The 25187-nt window shown below is 39.0% G+C and overlaps 1 protein-coding gene across 4 annotated transcripts in view; it reads left to right on the top strand.

Annotated features, from left to right (window-relative positions):
• The window catches only part of RCOR1 (REST corepressor 1), a 153772-nt gene that overhangs the window by 19209 nt on the left and 109376 nt on the right, over positions 1 to 25187 (top strand). For all 4 annotated transcript variants that reach the window (XM_070752076.1, XM_070752095.1, XM_070752084.1 and 1 more), the window contains exon 3: positions 17690 to 17773. In XM_070752076.1, coding sequence (XP_070608177.1) covers positions 17690 to 17773 — 84 coding nt within the window. The remainder of the gene's footprint in view (positions 1 to 17689; positions 17774 to 25187) is intronic.

Below are 25187 nucleotides of genomic sequence, written 5' to 3'. Positions count from 1 at the left end.
TAAATCACGATTTAAATCATGAATTAGATCACTAGTAAAAAGGATTAATTTAAATAAACTCGCTTTAAATCATAATTTTTAAAGAGCAACTGTTATCTCTGTCCTGCAGCAGCTGCTCCTCTGACCTGCTGCTCTTTAATATTACATTTATAAGCTGCTTAGAAGGTTTCACTATAGTTTTTACTGCTTGCCTCCTGACACTTAGAGCCTTCATCTTCAAACAATCATATGGTTTGTAGTGTACATAGATTTTCAAAACAATGGGATAAAGCAGTGTTTCCCAAATAGTGGGGTGTGTCCCCCAGAGTGATGTGACCCCTGGAAATGTGGCTCTTTTTTTTGCTGCAGGAAATAGGACATGTATCCTATTTGACACTTGTACTGGTATTCCATCACATTCCTTGGTGTTGTGTCCAGGGCACCCCTTCTAAAAGAAAATGTCTCGCAAGTTCAATCAAACTTCTCGAACTTGCAAGATGTTTTCCTTTAGAATGGACTGCCCTGGACACAACACTGAGGAACAGGTGCCTGCGTGACCGCGCACTATTTTGCATAATTGCTGGACTCCGCCAGCACTCAGAGCCACGGGGGTGAGCACACATCACCGTTCCACCTTAGCAGCCCACCTCTGAGGCTTGCTAACTTAATGTCTGGCTACTTTTAAATTTTAAAACAACAAATTACTCACAAAGTTTAATTTAGTTTGAATTGTGTAAACTGAATCATAAGATTGGTGAGGGGCATAAAGTTAAAATGAAGCTAAGTAATTGTAGCGACACCTGTTAATTTACATATACAGTATATCTATAGATACAATATCAAGGCTTCCAGAGATGATGGACTTAATTTGAGTTATAAGATGAGAATGAACGGCGTGCTTGTATAACACATGTGGAAAACACCAGATTGGGGAAGACTGATTTACAAATTGCATTTATACAACATGTTTCTGCTGCAGACAGAAGAGCTGGAAAGCTTTTTAGATACGATATTCTAAAATTATATTTTAAAATCCCCAAGCTAAAATAAAATTAAGGTATCTACTACATGTGTCCTCCAGCCTATATCAAGGTGAAGAATACAAATTGTAACTGAGCAAGACATGTAGAAGATTTATGGAAAAGAAAACATACACCACTACCACTTATCTCTTGTTTCTCAAATCTATGGACTTTGGCACATTTAAATGGGGTTTACTTCTTGTTTCTTTCAAGATGTTGTATGAAAAAAGATTAGCAGCACTAGTGCCTCTTAAAGAGAAATCTTTTTTTCAAGATATAAAAGAAAAGAAACTGTCCCTGGCAGATCAACATCTGCTGCCTATAGGCAATCAAAAATAGAATGTTTTTTTGATGGAAACTTTTGCATATGGATAGAATTCAGTTTTGCAGTGGGATGTTTGGCACATTCTTGTGTGATTGGGGAATGTAGTGAAGTGAAAGAAAATAAGAGCCTTTGGGTTTGTTTGTTCTTTTAAATCTCCCTGCCTAGTAATGGCCAAAATTGTGGAAACCTTTTGGAAAAAGTATTTTTGAGGTTTGATAAAACCACTTTTTTCGGAGTAGCATCATAAAATTATATATCAATGGAAATGTACTTTAATCAAGAATGTAATGCAACAAAGTTTGTTCAGTTGTATTCTATGAAAAGCTATAGCCAGCTAACCCGAAAAAGGAAGCATAACTTGCTTAGGTTGATATCAGGTAGCTTTCCTTCCTTTGATTGTAGCCAATGAGCTTGAGTGTTTAGAGAGCCAATCAGGTGTTGTCTTTTTTTGGCAATGAACCAATCAGATCACAGTAGGATTCAGTTCTTGATGTCATGTATTGAAGCTATGTATTTGTCAGTGTGTTATGTGATTGCTATCAAGTTGGTAGGGTGTTTTTTTTGTTCTTTCAATTAGTGAACTTGTAAAACACAATAAAGTAATGGTTGAAAGAGTTGAGTGGTTGGCCAGAAAATGATGTAAAATATTATTGTTAAGTGAAGAAATTAGAAGAAAAAAATTCTAACTTTTGAAAAGGTATCAGGAAGCTCAGTCACTGCAAATCATACTGATAAAAGCAAGAAAAGGTGTACAACAGTAAGTGATGATAGAAGAATTAAGAGACTGTGCCTATGTGACAGAAGAAAACTACCCCTCCCTGAATACCCCATACACTCCGGCATTGTATAGGGGTTCTGCAAAACCTTGGGGTTCAGTCAGCTTTTCGAGGCCTTCTCTTCCGTCGGCCACTGAGGTTCCTCTTGTCTGCAAGACAAAAGCCTTGTCTTCGATCTCAGGGAATCCCATTCTGGTAGCCCCATTTTCCCTGGACCCGACCAACTTAGTAGATCCTGATGGTGGTGGCCATGCAACAGTGCCTTTTCGCACATCTCCAGTCACTGAACAGTTCCGCCTCAGTCAGCTCCAAGTGGCGCCTGATCTGGCATGAACCCACTGTTGAATGAGTTGGATCTTGACAGTCAGGAGTCCTTGCTTGACTATGAACTTTGGGAGGACAAGGATATGCCATAGGTACAGTAGGCTTTTGGTATACAGTAGGCTTTTGGTACAGGCATCCTTTAAATATCTTGTGAGATGTCACTCCGACAGCATGGTTTCTCCCTCAATTTGGAGAAATGCCATCTGTCCCAGTCAACCTCCCTCCTTTACCTGGGAGCTGTTATACATACCTCAGAGTGTAGGGCTTTCCTTTTCCAGGAGAGGCAGGACAGCATCACGACCCTTGTGGCTCAGGTACTCCCTAGCCCTCTTGTCCACTCTCCTGGGGAAAATGATTTCATGCATTTCCATCATCCCTTGGACATGCCTACACTCTGGGGAGCTTCAGTGGTTCCTCTTCGTCCCATTTATGCCCCCAGGCATGGGGAGATTAATTTTCTCCCCCACCTTTCTGACTTTAGCATCTGAGAGTGGTGTGATTGTGTAGATTAGAATTGATTGTTTTTTAGTAATAATGGGTTTTTAATTTAGTTTTTTTTATATTGGATATGTATTGTATTGTATTATTACTGCTGTTGTGAGCCGCTCCGAGTCCTCGGAGAGGGGCAGCATACAAATCTAATAAATTATTACTCGGACATTCCTGTTCCGTAAGACTGAGCTGCTTCTGGTGGCCTTTTTGCCACATTTCTTGGGTCAGAAGGTGTCATCCACGACCATTGACTGTTGAATTTGTGGAACTATTGCTAAGGCATACGAACACTCTGATATGCTGCAGCTGCTAGGGATCACTGCCCATTCCACACATATTGCAGCAACATTGGCGACCTGGATGACCCAGGCACCTTGGTGGAGGTTTGTTTAGCAGCGATTTGGGCTTCCCCTTCTCAGTTTATCCTCCTCTACAAAACCAACATGTTTGCATCAGTGGACATGGCCTTTGGCCATAGGGTCCTGCAGAGAGTCCATGAGGATTCTCACTGAATCGGATTTGGATTATGCCCACCTTTGGTGGGTCCCATCCTGAATGCTGGCTCCACCCTCAATGGAGTAGGGGCGTTGGTCTTACCTGATATGCCTTTTCTCATGGTGGAGCCAGCACTCAGCTATACCCTTTAGGGGGTCCATCCCTGCATACTCTTCGTTTGTTGGACTGGCGTTGTTGCTGTTGTTGTTTTTACCCTTGGACTGACTTTTTGCATGGTGGCATCCACCTACTTGGCGGGTCCAGGAAGGGACCAGTAATTGGCTGTGTTCAGTTGGTAGCCATATTGAGTCTGCTTCTTCGGTATTGTCAAAGCTGGATTCTAGAAAGGCAAATCCGGCAAAAAGTAACAGACTTGGTCCTCATTCTGAATGGACGAGGACAACCCATCCTGAATGCTGGCTCCACCTGATAAGAAGAGGCATATCAGGTAAGATCAATGCTCCTTTCCTTCCAAATTGTCTTGTACTGTACTAAAGTGTTGCTGTAAGGTGCTGCATCTATATTTTTATTTGACATATCTTAAAACAAGGGCGTTTTAAACTTTTTGTGGCCACAGAAGCTTATTTTTTTAAAAAATTGAAGAGTTGTGTGGTGATATCAGTTCAGCTGTACGATAAAGATTAAGATTAAAAATATTCTTTGAGAGGACTAAGATTTTCTCCCTCAATCCCTTGAAGAGAGAATATTTTTATTTGTTTATTTTGCCTTGGGCTGCTATGGAAAACTGCAAAAGAAGGACCAAGGACAAAACAAAACAGCAGCCCCACTCTCACCCTTAAGGGACTAAGCCATTTCCTCCCTTGCAGAGAGAGTTTCAACCAACCCCCCTACTGGAGCCTGCAGAACTCATTCAGACATAAAGGAAATCAATCATTTCTTGCTATTGTTTCCCATTGACTGATATTAGATGGCTTGCTGCCCTTGGTCCTGGAAGCAGAATATTGCCATCATGAGGAGTAATATAAACAGGATTCTACTGCATTAATTTGCCTAGTTTGCTTAAAGAAATGCAAGGAAGTGACTGCAATGATCACATTAAAATACACCATACACCTTGGATAGTTTGGGAATCTTCCTTCCGTCTCAGCACTTATGATTTTATTCTTGAGGTCTTCTCACTCCTCTGTAATATTTTTACAGATCATGTTTGCATGTATAAAAGAATCGGGCAGAAGCAAAATTGGAACAAAAAAACAAGTACAGGGAGAGAAGAATATTCATTTTGGAAAGTAATCACTATGGGGATTAATGGTTTTCATCTTGGATGCTTATACATTGTGTTTTAAAATATATAAAGGTCATTATAGAGATGTTAGCAGAGATTTCTTTGGAATACTGGTAAGATGACTAGGTTTTACCTGCATGTTAAGCTTCTTAGTGACTTAAGTCACTATTCCCCTCCTCTCCTTTTCCTACTTCATGGCACTGTTTCAGGGTCTCCAGATAATTCCTGCGATTCTCAAATGAAAAAATTGAATAAAAATACAATTACTTCTATAACTCTTGCAAAAATAATCATTACAGGTCTTCCTTACTCTAAGTATAATGTTTGACCGCTTTTATCAGAGTTTTCTCAGAAAATGGTCTTCCATAGTTCATTCCAATTCTGTTGGATTACAAGTCCTGTAATCCTAATTAGCTAGAACAATAATAGGATGGAGAATGTGGTAAATGGAAGCAAGACATGTATGAAAAATTAGCAAAATAATTTTCTTAGTTTGGGTGATAAGTACATAATTTGCTTTCTCTTTGGATTGAATCTACATCCTCAAGGTTTAATGCTTACTAATGAAACTTTTGTGTGGTTTTTACTTCAATTTTGTCTATATAGCCTGGGAAGTTAAAAGAGAATGAGAGATAAATTGTCTCCTCTCCCTTTGTTCTTTCAGGGAATGTTAGTGAATGGATGGTGAAGAAGTTATGAAAAGATCTCTTTTTCGTCTCTCTTGTATTAATAATTGTAGAAAGAAAAGATTGTTTCTCAGAGCATATGCTTGAAAAGGATTGCAGCTCTTCTGGTTTAGCAGTGGATACAGTATTGAAAAATTATGTGATCCTTATGGTTCGCATCCCCCTTCCCCCCCCCCTAATATCATTAGGAGAAGCTGGCAACAGATTGATACTGAGACACGAAACAAAAAATCTTCCTTTTTATCATGAGGAAATGTGCACATGTAAAGGACAAAGAAGGAGGTATTAAATTTTTATTCATGCTTTGGTTGGAATTTGTGAATAGACTATATGCACAATTGTCACAATGTTAGGAATAGGAAATGGGAGAGTAAATGTCTTTGTGGAATAAATATCTAAAAGAAGCATGATTTATTTGGCTCACTATCTAATTTTCTAGATGGCTCTGTGATTAGTGATTTAATTTATTTAAAGAAAATAATGATACAAAAGGCACAAACTAGAGATTTAGTTCTTTCTTTCATGTACCTGAGAATAGAGTGTGGAAGATATTGGGAATGTGCAAAAAGACATGTATATTTTCCCTATTCATTATTACAAATGAATTTTCACTGGTGAGCAGAATACAAGACAAAATTCTCTTTCTAAATCATATACAATGACTGGGCTCAGCAATAAATTGTGTCATGTGGGATTCTCCAATGTGCTGACGTGAGAATCCAAAATATGGCTTAACTCCACCTTCTTTCTTTTAGAGATAGAATCCATTAAACGTATCTGCCATGTCTGATTGGATCCCAGTTTGATTCAGTCTTCACCAGAGAAAGACATGTGTAGTAAAGCTATTCAGAATGAAGGATTTAACTTACTTTGGATTCTCAGAGTCAGCAAAAGAAATTTATCAGCGTTTTGGTTTGCAGTTCAGTTCAGCATTTTCAGGGGGCTGAGAAACATAGCCTCTCTCTTTAAGAGCAGCTGTGTGGAGCAAAAAGCAGTAACCTCAGAAGCGAATCTTCAGGGGCGAATTGCAGAGCTGTTTGGATGAAGGTCTGTTCCTTTTTCATTTCTTGGCAAAGTCAGCTGTTGAACGCTAAGAGACCAAGACAATCAGCTGAGAATCGGGAATAGCGCGGTTCAAAGAGCATTCCACGGAGCCACTGTGGCAAGGTGGGAAAGCCAAAAACCAGCTGTTTAGCGCAGGAGAGGCTTTTAAAAGAACAGTTTGGATTTTGGACTTTTTCTTTGGTGCTGGAGGAGAATTTAAAAGACGCTGCTGCTCAGGCAGAATGGGAAACCGCCAGAAGAAACAAGCTGGCTTACCAGTCTGACCGGCGCTGCTGCAATAGATCAGCTGGCTAACTGGTCTGACTGGCGCTGACAAAATAATGTGGCTGGAGTTCTGATTCTCTCGGCCCAGTCGCCATTTCCGGTTCTTCCCAGGAGAGCTGGTGTTTGGCACGCTTTCACCAGCAGATGTCTTGGTGCTTTCTCAACAGGGGTCTGGAAAATCCCCAGCACAGCAACAACAAAAAATGGAGAACACTGCTGCATCAGAAAGCCACAAGGTGGCTCATGTGAGTGGGGGAAAAAGGGAGTCTCAGTATAATCCCATTTGGGACAAAAAAGCCCCTCGGCATCAAAGGCAGGCCGTGGGAAAATAGCTGCCAAAATAAGGGCAGCAGCCCTTCATGTAAAGAAACCCTCCAAAGGGATGTCCTGAGGTGCCAGAGAACCTTGGAAAAGGAAATATCAAAGGCTAAAAGACATGCGGAACGCAGGAGCTAGCAGAGCTCTCTGGGGGAAACGAAATCACCCCTTCCTTGAGGCGCTCTGAGACAGCCAAGGAAGAGAGGCATACAGGTCTCCCAAATTGGTCTCCAGATGTCGCCAAAAAGCAGTCTTCAGTCAAATAGCCTATCAACAGAGAATGGATAGGAGCTTGATCTTAAAAAGGATGTATATGGCCCTAGAGGCCACTTTTATCCCCACAGTGGCGGAGCTCTGCCCAGGGGAGATTGAAAGCTCAGGGATCACCGAACAAACGAGGTTTTTAATATCCTTAACACAAGGACTTGTCACATCTTTGCAACAGAGGAACCAGAAGGATTCTGTGGCATCAGACTCAGCTCTGGAGCATAGCCAGCACCAGGCACCCCAAGATCAGGAAGATTTGAGGAATTTTATGGCGTCTCACTCTCCCACTCGATCCCTATAGAGTAGAGATTGGATTTCAGAGAACCAGAAAGACTGGAGTTTTTCAGAGAATGAGGGATCAGCTGCTGAATCCCCAGCACTCAACGGGTCTGTTCCGTCTTTCCCTCTTCAAACTTCTCTTATTTAAGGGCAAGGCCACAGCCAACATGGAAGCTTTTATCCCTTGGTTAGGATTGGAAAAAACATTCTTTGGAGCAAGCAACAATGAAAAAACCCTGCAAAGTTTTAGGGCTGGAAAAAATCTTCTGAGAGAGTAGCAATGAAAAAGCCTGCAAGCCAGTAAGAGCAGGGAAGATCGTTAGTACCTTGTTAGGGCTGAAAAGAAAAAAGCTTTAAAAAAAAAAGCTACATTCAGAGTATAATAGGATCCAAATTTTCAGCCTCTTTTGAGGCGGGGAGGTGCATCATGTATTCTGAAAAATATGGTATATTTTTGCGATTAGGATCTAACATTCTATGCAAATATCTGTGCATTATTATACTGAATTCGGGGTTCATTTTAAAAAGAAATTTACATGACTTTTTTCTGTAATAGAAATCTATTTTTTTCATGGGACACAAAACCAATTTTCAACAAGTAAATAACTTTTAGTCTCCCACCTTATGTTGGGAAGGTCAAAAACATGAAATTCAAAATAGTATTTTATATTTTTAATAATATTTTATAATATAAGTTTCTCTTTATCAGTTTTCAGGGTATGAAATTCATAATACAAAGCTTTAGCTTCCAAACAGTGTAGTCAAACCAAGCATGGATTATTCTATACATCAAGCATATAAAGTATATCACCAACACTGTATGGTTTGGGGGCATTTTGGAAACAAATCCATATGTTGAATTTTTCATCACTATTTTCATAGCTTTTGATCATGCTTGGAACACATGGAATTTCTGTTCTAAGGTAGGAGACAAAAGTTATTTTCACTGCACTTGTTGGAAATTGGTTTTATGTCCCACAAAAAAATTATAATTAAGTGATACCTCTACCTAAGAACGCCTCTACTTATGAACTTTTCTAGATAAGAACCAGGTTTTCAAGATTTTTTTTCTCTTCTCAAGAACCATTTTCCTCTTACAAACCCGAGCCTCCAAAATTGTAACCGGAAAAGGCAGGGAGAAGCCTCTGTGGGGCCTCTCTAGGAATCTCCTGGGAGGAAACAGGCCAGAAAAGGCAGGGAGAAGCCTCCCTGGCCTCTCTAGGAATCAGGGCCTTCACCTTCCCTGTGATTTCCCCAATTGCATGCATTATTTGCTTTTATATTGATTCCTATGGGAAAAAGTGCTTCTTCTTACAAACTTTTCTTCTTAAGTCACGGAACAAATTAAGTTCATAAGTAGAGGTACCACTGTATTTCTGTTACAGAAAAGAAACTATGTAAATTGCTTTAAAAATGAACTCCCATCTTCATGGAAAATAAATGCAGCTCCATTTCTTTAATTTCTTGGTTGATAATCTATTGCTAGGCTATCTCATGTACCGTATGTTCAAGTTGGCTTTTGTAGTCTTCAGAACAAATGGAAGCTTAAATGATCTGGGTGCTGGCTGAATAGTTTTTGGAAGCATACTCTTGTCTGATACCTATATGACCCAGTGTATACTAGGATAGGTTATAGGCATGATTTGAATGGAAAGACCTTAAAAAAATCTTTTAGAGGGGGAGAGAGAGACTTTCTCCCCATCAGCCATACACCTTTTTTAAAACTTAAACTCTTAATTTTCCCCTACCTATAAATGGCAAGAATTTGCATATGTTGAAATTTGGTTTGAGAAAGTTCTTTGGAGGTGGGAATAAAGGATTTGAAGGCTATAAGTTACTCGCCTGTGGTTTAATATCATATAAGGTGCTTCCCTAATAATATACCATTGTTTGTTTCCGAGGAGTATTACTAATCTCTCTATGTAGTCTGTTTTTTAAAAATTGTTTTCAGAAGAGAGCTTATTTCTTGAATATTTATGAATGTTCATAATTCTGCAAAATGCAGAATATCTTAGAAATAACTGGCTTTTGCTTGGCTTCAGTGCCTACCCAGGTACTTCTTTAGATTCTGTCTGGATTTACATTCCCATTTAATTTTAATGAGGGTATATGAATGTTTCTTTTTTGTTTAAAAGACTATGACGAAGGATGTTCTTAGCCCGAGGATGACTTTGTAGTCTTGTACTTTCATAGCTGTTGATTTTTTCTAATTCTTGACTACCTGCCTTCTGTTTCCTTTTCTGCTTTGCTATAAGCATGCAAAGTAGTAGCATGGTTTTTTTTTTGATTTACATGAAATGGGGAAAATAAGTAGGAACCAAATTAAATATTTGATTGTGGTTTAATATGGGGAATTATACTAATAAGTAGAAATAAGTTTAAAAAAAGAAAATGATGAGTGAATCCTATAATGCTTTTAAAAATGCAGTCTGTATTTTAAACTACCCCATTATAACTTTGGGGAATATAAAATGTTGTGGCCTAGCTCCTGCCCCAAGGAATGTGCAGGTGGATGTGGGGGAAACATCCACATGCCGCAGGCCTGTTTTGCTCCCGATGGAATCCGCCGACGAAGCCTCCTCTGACCAAGGAAGCGTGAGTGACAGGGAAGAGGGGAGTTTGGCAGACAGCCCAGGAGGAGATCAATCAGCTGTATCATCCTTGGATTCTGAACAAGAATTAATGACACATCCACGCATGCGTAGAGTGATGCATAGGAGACAACAACTGAAGGATTATTACAAGAGAAAATGAGGCCACCTGTGGTTGGGTGGGGCTGCTGTAGTTAGTGCTACAGATAAAAGTGCAACCTGGTGTTTTAGTCTCATGGCAGTTTATCTGATTCATTGTTTTGTCAAGATCGTGGTTTTTGTGCTGTTCAAGATTGTGTGTGGACACTCTGGATTTTAGAATTGGACTCAATTTCCCAGTTATTGGGTGAGCAATTGGATTGCATTTAACCTGTGCCTTGTGTGTACCAGAAAATCCCTTTGACATTTAAAAAGGGAGCTGTTTCTGTTTTTCTGTTTATAAAATCTTTTGGGTTTTCCTTTTATCCTGTGGTGTGTGTCTTCCTGGACTAATTACCCTGTAATTACGGGCGGTTGAAACACGCTGGCAGAACAATAAAATATATTTAAATAATAAAATACAAGAATAAATAAAACAGAATTTTAAAAAGCTTAAAGCTAGCCTTTCCAGGGGTGGTGGTGGCAGTGGTGATGCAGGGGATTGGCTGCCATAACTACCATCTTCAAGGAAAAAGTTTTGCTTTCTGTTTCTATTCTCTTGAGTGAAGGGAATTTAGTAGGCAGCAGAAGGCGGCACAGATTTGTTCAGTTCTTTTCTAAACAGGTCTATATTACCTCCTCTCTGCTTGAGGCAACAAATAGACAGAGCGAGACCCTGAGTGGTGTTTATAGCAATCCTCTAGTTAGTGCTTCCCTCTCTTTTCCTTTGCCCAGATTTGTGGCCTGATATCCCAGTGGAACATTTTAAAAGATGCAGCGTGGCTGTTTCCTTGCAGAGATTGAGATGAGGTCTCTGGCTTGCGATCTGGCCTCTTTACCAACCATAAGTTGATTTCCTGATTTTTTTTTTACTCATAAATGTACTATATTTGATGTTGGAGGTTTATTGGTTTTAAAAAAGTCAACCATGAGAAACACTGGTTTGAAACATTATCACTCTTGCTGCTTTTACTAGGCTTTTTCAGTTTCTAAAAGTGTGTTTTGAATGTTCCCTGCTGTAATTTTATTTTTAACAATGAATGTAGAAATCTGTACTAGATCATAAAATATGTACGGGGTGAACTTTGTCCCAGTGACTTTCTTTCAATCTGATCTATTGGAGTTTTGTGGATGGGGAAAGAAGTGGTTCTCAGTTCGTAAAGAAAAGGTGAAATATAAATTGAACAAGAAAAATATTCTGATGCCATTTTCAGTAATATCTTTTTCTCTCATCTTTACAATGGAACCTGGTCTGCAGGTCAAAATTCTTATTCACAATGGATGATAGGAAGTGAATTATAATTGTACCTTAGCAGAAGTAGAATGAAAAATTATCTTTTAATACTTTTGCTAGTCTAGTATGTGGGTAGAATTAATTGTAAAAAAGTTCCAGTCCAGATGATGTTTTAAGACATTTTATAATTTTAACTTTGGATAGATGGCTCTGTAGTATTCATCCTTAAAAGTATGATCTAAATAGATAGAAACAAAAAGTTGTCTGCATAAATATTGGCTTGGAAATCCTTTGGACAGCAGAAATATCTATTTTCAATGCAAGCACATTCGCTTTTTAGTTGATCCTGATTCAGGTATTTAGATCATTTTTTCTTCTGATTTTTCTTTTCATAGTAGGCTGTGACAGCATTTTAATCATAATTACAGATACTCTGGAGCCTGATTGAAATGCAAAACGCCTTCTTAATTTTTAATAATAGTGTGTGCCAAACCCCTTTGATGAATCTTGTGCTATTGAGAATTATTTTTCCTGTATTAATTTTAAATAGTGTTTACTCTAACTGAACATTACTGGTGACCCATGTTTTGGTTTATATTTTGTTATTGATTTATCTGATAAATTCAGATGATTCAGCTAAACAGTATATCAACAGATATATTTGTTACAACTTTATTTTGCCTTCATTCTGAAGAGCTCAAAGTGGTGCAAAATCTGACTTCTTGGTTGGGCTGGGCTATGAAGCTAACCAGGATCATACTTGTTTCATACTTGGAAGTTCAAAATATAGTTGCTACAAAACCTTCATGGTTGTGTCCATGCCTTTGTTGCAGGGTGGATTTGATTTAAATCAAGTCGATTTAAATCATAATTTTTAAAGAGCATCTGTCATCTCTTCTAATCTGCTGTTGATTCATCAACAGGCCCAATATTGCAGAATATATACTGCATGCTACATAACTAAGCTCCATCTATTTCATGCTGAATAAACTAAATTATGAATGTAACTTAAATAGAAAAATATCTTTAGATAGAAATGAGCTTGATTATTAGAGGGCATAATTACCTGGCAGAAGAGTGGGTATTTCTAATTGCAATGTAAAGTCATACCAAAACATTATTTTTGGGGTCTAAACAGGCCCCAAACATGACAGACTAAAATGTATGCAATACTGGTGCCTGCAACAGAGGAACATCTCTGATATTCTGAAGTTACTCTCATCATCCTGCAGAGCTACTGATTTTGGAAGCTTTACCAAATTTAAAGATAAGGAGAGGCCTACATTTTTATTAAGGATACATTTTAATAGCAATGCTGCCTTCATTTGATTCTTGATAGGAGTCCTGAGATGGTTGGTTTGAATGCAAACACCACTGCAGACACATGATCAAAATTTGGATATTTGGTAGCTCACCTGCACTTAAAATACAGCTATGGCACTTCTTAGCAGTGGTCATAGCTTGGGAGCTAAAATAGGGGCCATTCTCAGCTGCCCCCACCACTTTGGGCCTCTGTTTCAGTCCCAGCACCACCACCACTGTTGAGAAGTGCCACTTTTTAAGCCTTGCCCCAAGGTCAGCCATGCCATGCAAGGCCTTAGCTGCCCCAGTCACTCTGTGATCCCTAGGCCCTGCTGTATCCTGTCTTCTTGAGGCTGCTCACACAATCCTTCAAATAACGAACACTGGTCCTGCAATGCTTTAAAAAACTCTCAGAAGCTTTCTGATGATCAGCTGGGTATGGCTGAGACCACTGAAGGACCTAGGCCTCTATTTTTTTAGCCCCAGTGTCACAACGGCCTGTGCACAGCGGTTGAAAGGGCAGAGGTCAGGTGAAAGGTAGGTGGTGGGAATTGAAGAGGAGACAGTCCCTTACCTTACAGAGGCTCAAGGACCAAGCTTAGAATGGCCTAGCCACTGGTGGGATTTGGTTAATAGTGGCATAGGGGCTACCAGGATTGCTGTCACTAAGCAATGTTGTTAGGCTATATTATACTTTACAATCCCATCACTTAGTGATGGAAATTTTTTCCTAATTAACATTGTAATTTGAGGAGTACTTGTAGCTGCATTTATGTGAGCTATTTTGACCTGTGGTTTCCCCAATTGCACACATTATTTGCTTTTACATTGATTCCTATGGAAAAAATTTCTTCTTCCTACAAACGTTTCTACTTAAGAATCTGGTCACGGAATGAATTAAGTTCGTAAGTAGAGGTACCACTGTATATAGGGCCTACAAAGTTTAGAACTAAGACGCCTTAAACAAGATCTACGTATTGCCCACAAGATCATATGCTGCAACGTGCTGCCTGTCGGCGACTACTTCACCTTAAACCACAACAACATAAGAGCACACAACAGATTTAAACTTAATATTAACCACTCCAAACTTGACTGTAAAAAATATGACTTCAGTAACCGATTTGTTGAAGCGTGGAACTCATTACCGGACTCCATAGTGTCATCAGCAAACCCCCAACACTTTACCCTTAGATTATCTACGGTTGACCTATCCAGATAGTACCTGAAGTACTGAAGGGACACAGTGGCTCAGTGGTAAGATACTGAGGTTGTCGATCAGAAAGGTTGGCAGTTCAGTGCTTGAATAACTCCAAAAACACCCCCCCAAAGCCTCTGCGTGAGCCGAAAATAAGCTGGACCTAAGCTAGGGCAATTGCTTGTTTGCCGGCGGATACGGCTCCGTATACCACCTGTGGCACTTGTGCTGTAGGTTTGCCATCACTGACGTACAGATTAATTGCTGAGGTGAAGTGGGGAAGGCTTGTGAGGAGGATTTGGGAAGCTTCAACAAGGAGAAATGTGTTAAGAATGGAGTAAGGGATTAATGTGGAAGACATGAGATGATGGTGCTATGATATTATTACATGGTTGGGGAAGTTGTCTGCGAAATTGCCAGTATTTTGCAAGCTGTTTCCTTTTAAGAATGTTTAGGAGAAGCTCACCTAGGGCAGGAAACACTCTTCATTTCATCTGGTACCCAAAACAACCTATATTTTTTCTACCTTTCTTAGTAAATGAGTGATTGTTTGGAACATAAAATCTAACTATTGGGAGTTGGGGAAAAGTAAGCGCACTCATTCTTACTATTTAAAATGGTTAAAAATGGTTTTAAATTGGTTTTGTTTTTTTCCAACAGTTTTGCTGTATCATTGTCTTACTTGATTTGATTGTTTTCACTATTTGATTTAATAAGTAAGCCAAATAATAATAAATAAACAATAAAGCAAATAATAATGCCAAAATAATTAAATCAAATAGAACAATTAAAATAAGTGGTATATTTCTTGTCCAGTTGTTACTCCAGTGAAATTATTAGTTTATGCTTGGAATGGGATCATCCTAATTTATATATCATCATTTCAAAGATTTATATAGTATTTGAGAATTTGAGAATTCCTTCCATAAACTTTATCTTGTCCTTTTCATAATAATGATGATGTGGATGTGTGCCAATCCCAGTAAAGCGGCCTTTGACAAAATCTCCATCTGTCAATTGCAAAAAAGTGCTTACTGGGATCGGCTCACATAATTCACCACTATATCACCCAGTCCTACGTGCTTGGGAAATACCCGACTTGTATTGTATTGTTGTATTGTTCTTCTTCTTCTTCTTCATCATCATCATCATCATCCAGTGCTGAAATATATTTTTTAAAAAGAAATATTCTACATCAAGAAGACAGCCAATACAGGTAGTCCTCAACTTATGACTATCATTTAACTCAAAATTTATGTTGCTAATTGACAAATTTGTTAAGTGAATTTTACTCTATTTTATGAACTTTCTTGCCACTGTTGTTAATCCCTGCAGCTATCAAAGTCAGTAACTCTGTTGTTAAGTGAATCTGGCTTCCCCATGGACTTTTCTTGTGCGAAAACTATAAAAGGAGATCACATGACACAAAGACACTGCAACCATCATAAATATGAGTCAGTTGCTCATAAATTTTGATCATGTGACCAAAGGGATGCTGCGATGGTCCTATAAAAATAGTCATAAGCCACCTTTCTCAGTACTCTTGCAACTTTGAATAGTCACTAAATGAACTGTTGTAAATCAAGGACTAGCTGCACATGGAAAGATAAAAATAAGTAGAGAAATTGCTTGCAGTCCTGTAGTGATATTATTTCAAATGAGAAGGTCCAGACCTCAGAATATGCATTTCTTCAAAAGGTCTGCACTGAATTTAGCAAAAGCTAGGCCTTGCTTATTTTCTTCGATCCTCCCTTCACCTCCACCCAACCTATTGTACTTCCTCCCTGCGCCTGGTAGCAGCCACTTACCTACTTGTGGGCCTGGGATTTGTAAATTTCTGCTGGCTTTCCTGCTAACTTTGGTTGTGAGAAGCCAGAATGAAGTTGTGTTTCCTAACAGCTGTAAGATTCAGTTAACCTGGCCATTAGGATTGCCTTTGCTTTCCTTTTAGGAATTTTTCATCAACATCTTGATAAAAACCAGTTATATTTGGTCATCCATATTACAATTGCGGCCAGAATAGCTTATGTACAAATGTGGAAAAATGAAGGAACTCCACAGGAAGGGCAAATTCTGGAGAAAATTATACACTGCACAGAAATGGGCAAACTAACATTAGAACTTAAAAATAAAGAAGAATCTACATTTTATAACTGCTGGGATTTATTCTATCGCTGGCTAGAAAAAAGGCCAAACCGTGACAACATACTAAATTATTAAAGTATAAAGAAAAAACCACCTGGTGATAATGTATAATGGAAATTTGGAAAATTAAGATATTTATACTAATTAAGATTATCACTTTTCTTTTTTCTTCTTCTTGTCAATCAGTAATAATCAATTATTATTTAAAATAGGCAATCGAAAATGTACATAGTTAAGACCGTTATACAGACTTGCCGCACACTCGCTCACTTTTTATTTTTTATTCTTTCTAAGTTTTAAATGTGTATGTTTGTATTGTTTATATATGTAAATAAAATTTATTAATCTATTTAAAAAAAGGATTGCCTTTGCTAAGTAAATGGTTCATTATTTACAACCAATTGCTTAGCAGTGGAAATTCTGGTCACAATTGCCATTGTAAGTCGAGGATTACTTGTTGATGTTTCAAAACTTACAGGAGCATGGACACAGTTCTAGTTTGCAGTACTTTAAAGCAGCCCCTCCCTCTTTTGGGCTTGCATAGGACTTCATGCTGTCTTTGGGAAAAATATTAAACTGCTTTAAGGTGCTGCGAAAAGACTAAGTTTATACTCTCATTTGCTCCAAAGCATTTTTGGGGTATTGAATACAAAGCACTGCCCAGCCTTTCGAATAGCTCCATGATAATACAGTGTATTAGCTGTGTTCCCTATGATGTGATTCAGTTAAAAGCTTATTTATTTATTTAACCAAACATATCAGTTAGTGAATATACCCTATGCTATGCTTATGTTCTCCATTGTGTGTTCCTCCACATTCAGGAAGGGGCAGAACTGTCTGTTCCCTTTGCACAGATATTTGTATGGTATTTGTACATTTCATCATATTCTGTCCCTCAAACAACAAGGAAAAGAGTTACAAGTGCTTTTAAAAAAGGAAGCGTTTAACAAAAATGTAGTTCAAAATATTCTGTTAGGTAGACCAAGATTGGTCTTAGTGTAAGGCTGAATATCTATATATTTGTGATGGCTGGCGCCGCCAGTGTTAATAACTGACCCTGCTGTTTGTGCTGACACAATGCAGGCAGCATTGTCTTTTGCTGGCTTTCTGTTTTCTCCTTGGCCAGCAGTGCAGGACGAATAAAATAGCAGCCTTTGCTGCATACCTGCAATTTAACAGAGAGGGTCTTTGGGATATCTCCATACAATGCAGAAAAGAAAAATGCACAAACTTAAAACAAAACGAAACATTACCCCTTTTTATCATCTTCAATTGATCTTCTGAAACACTTTTAAAAGACACATTTTGGTTATTTGTGTGAATGGAAGGATGCCTTGGGTCTAAAATCTTGCAAAAATGGTACATTTGTGTTTGAGCATTTTGGATTTTTCTATTCCAAAATGCTATTCCAAAAATAGAAATCCAATTTCTATTTTTCTATAGGGATACAGTATTCCTATTCCTGTTTCTTTTATTATGTGCTTTGAAGGGAAGACATGGGGAGGTTTTCTTTTAACACATTTTGTATCTATTTCCTTGTCAGCTAAACTTACCAAGCGATCTCAGGAGAGAGAGAATCTCGGTATGCTGGTTTGGTCACCCAATCAGAATATTTCAGAAGCAAAATGTAAGTTACTGCTCTGTTTTTGTTGTACTTACTCCCCTCCCCCCCTGCCTCCCCAGGCTCTTTATTATATAAATGGTTAAAGAATACAATGAAATATCTCCGCATGTATTTGAATGTTCATATGCACCCTGTGACACAGTGATGTTTATTTCTAAACAGATGTGCAGGATTTAGACATTTGTCTAAAATGTCTATTCAACTTTTTTTTTTAACTCATCACATATGTCATAAAAATGATTGGAAAGAGGGTTACTTATCACTATCCAAATCTGAACAAACTCTAGAAGAAACAAGAATATGAGTATTCCATAGACCAGTGATGGCGAACCTTTTTTTTTTGTTTGTTTGGATGTCAAAAGGGCATGTGTGCGTTCCAACACCCATAATGCAATGCCCTCCTCAGCACATGCATGCACAACCCCACTGCTGCCCCCCTCCCACATGCACACAGGCAGGTGTGGGCAGAAGGCAGGACAGGATGGAGTGCAGTTCCATTGGCGGAAATGAAGATGCATGCGCAGCTCCAGCTGATCGGCGGCTTTCACTTCCTGGATTACTGGAAATTGAAAATGACCTCTCCCCCTCCCTCCGGAAGAGAGAAAATCAGCTGGCCAGCACGCACATACATGCTGGAGCTGACATAGAGCAATGCCTTGCATGCCCTCAGATGCCACCTTTGTAACACATGCCATAGATTCGCCATCATAGCCATAGACATTTTATGTATGTTAAAAATAGATTATTTGCTACTTGTCTCTTCTTTTATAGTATGTGCTGGGAAGGACATTGCGGAGAAGGGTGGCATACAAATCCAATAAATAATAATAATAATAATAATAATAATAATAATAATAATAATAATAATAATAATGTATATTGAGAGCATGTCCCTAGATATAGCTCCACATGCCATCTCTGGCACGTGTGCCATAAGTTCGCCATTAGGGCGCTATAGGAAAGCACCTGAAATGTCTCAGCTAGATGGAGGTGAGCTGCAAAGCACCTGCAAGTAAAGTATTTTCACTTTCCGCATAAAAATACTGTAGTCCTCGATTTATGACTGTAATGGAATCTGTTATAATTGTATATCAAGGACTTTATGTACCTAGTTTTTAAGATTAAACAGCAAAGAACAGCTTCATGGAGGATAAGGTGGGAAATGATGGCTGTGTATTGCCTATGTATATATTTTGGCAAAGCAATTTATATTTTTGATGCTTCCTGAATGCTTCATCATTTATTTATTTATTGACTGCTATGCAAGCATAGGAAAGTTAGCTATCCTGTGCATCAGAGCAGGCAGTTTATAACTTTAGAAGTGCATGTGATTTCTGAATCTCCTTTTTTATTTTCTGAGTTACTGTCTCACTGAAAATCAGAATCATAACTTCCTGCTACTGTAAAGTGGAGACTGCACAACACAAAAACAGCTCTTGTAATTACTTTATGATCATTAAAAAAAAGTGGAAAAAGAAAGTGCTTCTCCCATACTATCCAGAAAATCTTTATCCTCCCATGGGTGGCATGCAGTACTATGCCCCATTAACTGCATCCTTCAACCATCAAAAGGTTGCTGACCCAATACAGCTAGTCTTCGACTTATGACCACATTTGAGTCCAAAATTTCTGTTGTTAAGTGAAACATTTGTTAAGTGAGTTTTGCCCCATTTTATGATCTTTCTTGCCACAGTTGGTAAATGAATCATTGCACTTGATAAGTTGGTAGCAATAGCACTTAGAGTTATATACCACTTCACAGTTCTTAAGAGCCCATCTCTGAGTGGGTTCACAGAGTCAGCATATTATCCCCATCAATCTAGTATCATAGGTTTTAAGTGAATTTTTTCTCTCCATTGATTTTGCTTTTGTTGCAAAAGGTGATCACATAGCCTTGGGACAGAGTAATGGTCATAATTATGAACCAGATGCCAAGCATCTGAATTTTGATCACATGATCATGGGGATGCTATAATTGTTGTAAGATTGAAAATTGGTCATAAATCACTTTTTTCAGTATCGCCGTAACTTTGAAGGTCACTAAGTGAACTGTTGTAAGTCAAGAACTAACTGTATGACAGTATTGTGACAGAGCAGTTAAAGTTTGGACTGGCTTCAGAGAGGCCCAACTCTTATCTCTGGCAGCCTTAGAATCTCCCTGGATGACTTTGGGTCAGTTGCACATCCTTTCTCAGCCCAACCCACCTTACAGGGTGGTTGTTGTGGGGTAAAATAGAATGCTGTGCATTTTACTTTGTACTTCTGTATGAAAGATGGGATATAAATCAATAAAGCATAATGCTCACTGGACTCTCAATAAAACACTAGCTCTGCAGAGGACTTTAGGCATGGCTCCCAGCTTGTCAAAAATGAAAACATTTGAGGGACTGGACTTCTGTTCTTCAAAATTGTTCCTTTATACACTACTGTAGGAGTCTTTTGAGGTCATATGAAATTTGCATCTGTAAATTAGTGTATGTGCTAATTGGGATAGCACAAAAATAGTGTACAGCTGATGTTCTCAAAAACATTTTATTATAGTGAACCTTGCTAAGTCAAGAACAAACTTGTTTATGCTGCGTTAAATATAACAAAGCCAAAAAAACCCACAAAACCCAACAACAACAAACTAAACAACAGTTCAGTGAATAGAAGCAGCATTGGGGCCATACAGATGAAGGGCCATCCTAAGAACATTACAGGTCCATTGTGCAGCAGTAGGGAAGTGAAAAGATTGTATTCATCTATCACTTTAAGAGATATCTTAGTTTAATAATCATAGCCTTTCAGCAAGCCAGAAATTAGTCAGTCTTGCACCTGAGCAAGTTGGTCAATTTTAGGTTTGTGGGGTTTTAGGGGTTTATTGAGGCTTTGCTAGGGTTTTTGGTTCATTTTCTGCTGCAGCTGTGTGAGTGAATCTCTTAGAGGTTTTGATGGACGCAAATTGTATTATGGCTAGAATGGAACTAAACATGGCCAGAAATCCTCTATATAAAATGCTGGTTTCATTAGCATTCATCAAGTGGGATCACACGATTGTTACTGCCATTCTGGAAATTAATTTGGGAAGGGATTCTTTATCTCTTCACTTCAAATAATATTAATCCTTACTCACATGTTTCAATTACCTTGATTATATGAGCCATGGCGGTTTAGTAGTTAGAATGCAGTATTACAGCTACTTCTGCTGCCTGCTGGCTGCCTGCAGTTTGGCAGATCGAATCTCACCAGACTCTAAGGTTGATTCAGCCTTCTACCCTTCTGAGGTTGGTAAAATAAGGACCCAGATTTTTGGGAGCAATATTCTGACTCTGTAAGCAGTATATAAGTCTAAGTGCTATTGCTATATCCTAATTCTGTGTCCCTTTGGGCTCCAGGGACTGGTTCTACAGGAAAATTGTTTTCCACAGACCTGGGGTTATGTGGTTTCATGTGCTATTTAAATCCCATGCCATGTGCAGATGAAGCTTTGCTCACTTGTATGGCCCAGTTCCCAATGGGGCTGAGGGTTGGGGACCCCTATTCTAATTGATTTGCAAGATTAAAGTGCTATTTTAGAGTCTGCAGAGAGGGGCAGCATACAAATCTAATAAATCAAATCAAATCAAATGAGAAAAGCATATTTTCCTCAGGAGCTGCGAAGAATCTCTGTGAAGTGATATAAGATTTGATCTTTTTTTGTTATGGCTGCTGAAGGAAAATTGGTAGTTCTTTAAGTGGCATTTTATTCTCCTGTGTGCTTAGGAGAATCCAAGCATGGGTTAACGTCTGTTTATTTGCTCAGGAACTGAGTTGAGGAAGTTCTGGCAATGCCCAGATTTTCAACTCAGTCTAGCCTAGAGGGATATAAAAAAATCTTTGTCCACTCAACCTGAGGAAAAACAACTGAAATGAAATCTTGGATTCTCCATTTAGCATACAAACTCTTCAAAATGCAATCCCTGCAATCCATTTTGGGATGCATCTGGCAGGGCGATCTCTTAACGTCTGTAGATTTCAAAGAGGCTTACCTCCATGTGCCAATACGCCCGTCACACAGAAGGTTCCTGAGGTTTTGCTTTGCAGGAAACCATTACCAGCACAAGGCTCTGCCATTTGGCCTATCAGCCATCCCCAGGACCTTCAGCAAGCTGTTGGCAGCAGTGGCAGCGCATCTCAGGGCACGATCAATAATACTACAGCGCTATTTAAAAGATGTCCTTATCCAGGCAAGGGAGGAGCTCTGAATCATGGTCCAGACTTGGCAAAAACATGGTTTCTCCCTGGAGCATCCAGGAATGGGTTGTGACTCTATCTTCTGCATGGAAACTGAGCACATGATATTTATTTGCATATCTGATCACTCCTTCCTCCTGTGTTGCTTCCCAGTTTGATTAGCTAATTAACTGTGCTCAATTAATCAGCTCAACTAATCAGCTGAATATCAGCTGATAGTTGAGCTAAGATCAGCTCAACTAATCAGTTGAGTGTCGTGAGGCACATAATTGGTTTGTGCTAAGCAGGTTCTGCTGCTGTTTGCTGAAAGGAGGTAAATTGCTGACAGGCAGAGACCAAAGAGTGGGGATGCCTGGGTGGGGCTACATTTAGTGTATAAGAGGCACCCAAGTTTTCCCCGTATTTTGGGGAGTGAAAGGTATGTCTTATACTCTGAAAGATATGATAATTTGCCTGCAGCAGAGTCAGAGGAGCCCTCCCTCCTCCCCAAGTTAGACCAGAAGTCTCATTCACTCCTCCATCTGTGGGGATCTGCCCAGTGGAGAGGGCTAGTTCAGAATTACCTGAACATTTGAGAGAGATTATTTCCCCGCAATAGGCTTGCAGCAGAGGAATGTGCCTTCTCAAGGAGTTTCCTCTTAACATCATCATGTACAACCCATATGCAGGAGGACTGGCGAGAACCTGTGGATCCTTTTCTTGCTCCTTTCAGGAGGAGTGGGGACTTCTTGGCTGAGGAGTAGGAATTCCAGATCCTTTCAGATGAGGAAGGGCTGAATCCAGATTTATCTCCTTTAACGGGGCTTTTAAGACAGATTTATTTAAGTCATTACTGTGTAAGGCTAATGTCAGCGTTCCAATTAGCACTTGAGAACTAAATCTGAGTCCAAGCCTTGGCCTTCTTCCAAGTTCCAATTTATTAACAGAGCCATGTTGGTTACGAACTGTAGTCAACCCGATACTAATTTTTCCTACAGTTCTCCACTTGGGTTAAGGTTCATCCCTCATCCCCACAAGTTCATCACATGGATCACTCCGGTTCTCTCAGTATCCAGGATCCTCCCCTATACTTCTGGCTGGTGTTGAACAAAGGATGACCTTGAATCTCGAAAGAATTTGTTATGGCTAGCATTTTTCCTTCTCATGTAGCCACCCCATCCCAATTCCCAGAGTACTATTCTACTTGTGACACGTCAAAGTCTCCAACTCAAAATGATGGCTTCGTCCTGACAGCCAAAGCCACAACTAATTTGGGTCCTAATTTGGTTTCAGTGGCTCAGGTCCTAGACTTCCTCCAGGAGGGATTAGACAAAGGGTTAACACCCAACTTCTTACAGAGACAGGTAGCTGCACTGTCTTCCATTTTAGGTTTTGGAGGATTAAAGTCGCTTTCTAAACATCCCACAGTATACAGATTCCTCAAAGGCACCTCCAACTTGTGCCCACCTGTGGTTCATAGGTATCCCTCCTGGGATCCAATTAAGGTTTTACAAGCCCTCATAGAGAGTTCCTTTGAGACAGTTCATGTTTTTTCTCATTTAAGGTTGCTTTCTTAATGGCTATTACATCCTGCCCTTGAGACATTAAGCTTGGGTATATCCCATGCTTGGATTCGCCTAGCAGAGCACTGGAGAAGGAACATTGGTCTTACCTGAATGTTCATTCTCTGTGCACTGTGGGAGAATCCAAATGCACCCTGTCGACTGTCCTGGTCCAGGGTCTAGGGATTACCAACTTTGACACCTATACAAATCTACTGGAGGCCTATGCCTTCATCGAAAAACTGGGCTCAGTCGAGCAGAGAAGGCATGGTCAGACGTTTCTCAACTCAGTCCTTGGGCAAATAGACATAAGTTAATCCATGCTTGGATTCTCCCACAGCGCACAGAGAAAGAATATTCAGGTAAGACCAAGGTTCCTTTTGCCAGGCACTTTGAGGTACAAATTGCTCTAATTTGAATGAATTGACATTTATATCTCCTACTTTGTCTTTTGCTTGTTTTTTTATTAGGGCTTATTTATTGATTTAAAAAAATCACCTGAGGAACTTTTGGATGATTGTGATAAGAAGTTGATATGTAACAAACAATAAATGAATGCATCCTGAAGCTGTATGACAGATACATCCTTTTTATACAAGGAATGCTTGTGTTTATTATTTGAATTTGTCACCTTCCCTGATAGAAAAGAAATGGTGGCTAGATTGGTACACATGAAAGAGTCGGCAGCCATCTTGTGAAGCCTCAGTGTTTGACAAGAGAATCAAAAATGTGAATAAAAGTGCGTTTCTGCTGACTTTGTTATAGAGAGAGGCAAGCATTGGCTATGGCAGGGCCAATAAAAAAGTAAATGGAATGCAATAGGAATAGAATGCTTAAATTTGTGGCAAGGCAAAACAGGTCAGGTCAAGAATGATTTAAGTGCTGAATGAATGAATGTGGATTAAATGCAAAAGTGAATTAATGGTACAAAAGAGACAAGTGGAGATTTGTTCATACAGAGAGAGTGAATGAGAATCAAATCACAAATCAAATATATGAAATAGGTGAATGCATTGAGAAGAAGGCAAGGATCAAGCACATTATGATTGTGTGCAGGTGATGAAATCAGCGGAAGAAAGAAGGATAAGATTTAAAGGACAAAAAGCAATATATGAAGTGGAATATGAACATGTTAAGGCAAGGATGGGTTACAAGGAAAAACAAGTATACAGAGGTAGAGTGAAGAATGTCAGTGCTTTGAAAGGAAATAGCTTGATGGATATGTAAGAATACTAAGGTTGTCTAGTAAATTGTCTTTAAAATCTTTGCTGAGGCCATTTGAAGAGGTACTTTGTTATGAAGTGCAGGGGAGTGTTTCTCCGATCAGAGCTCTGCAGCAGACTGAAAGATGAATAGATTGGAAATCATTTACATAATAGAGGAATGTTTTTTTTAATATAGGGGTATTCCATTAGAATTCTTGTCTTCTCTAATTTAAGAACTAGGGGTTTCATCACATCCGGAGGTTATAATTAATGTACCATTAATGTGAATTAATATACCATAATATGTACAAATAATAGGTACATTTGTGCCATTTGTGCCTCTTCCTTTTCATATGTGGAAAAAACAAATTGACAAGACGTCCTTGAACATAGCTTTTCATTATGGAACAGTGGTTAATAGCCTTCAAACAGGTATGGTTATAAGCCAGCTTTAAG

This window comes from Erythrolamprus reginae, chromosome 1, assembly GCF_031021105.1.
Source record: "Erythrolamprus reginae isolate rEryReg1 chromosome 1, rEryReg1.hap1, whole genome shotgun sequence".
Taxonomy (NCBI): Eukaryota; Metazoa; Chordata; class Lepidosauria; order Squamata; family Dipsadidae; genus Erythrolamprus; species Erythrolamprus reginae.
The sequence above is the reverse complement of the archived record's forward strand: the minus strand, read 5'-3'. Positions and strand labels throughout refer to the sequence as shown.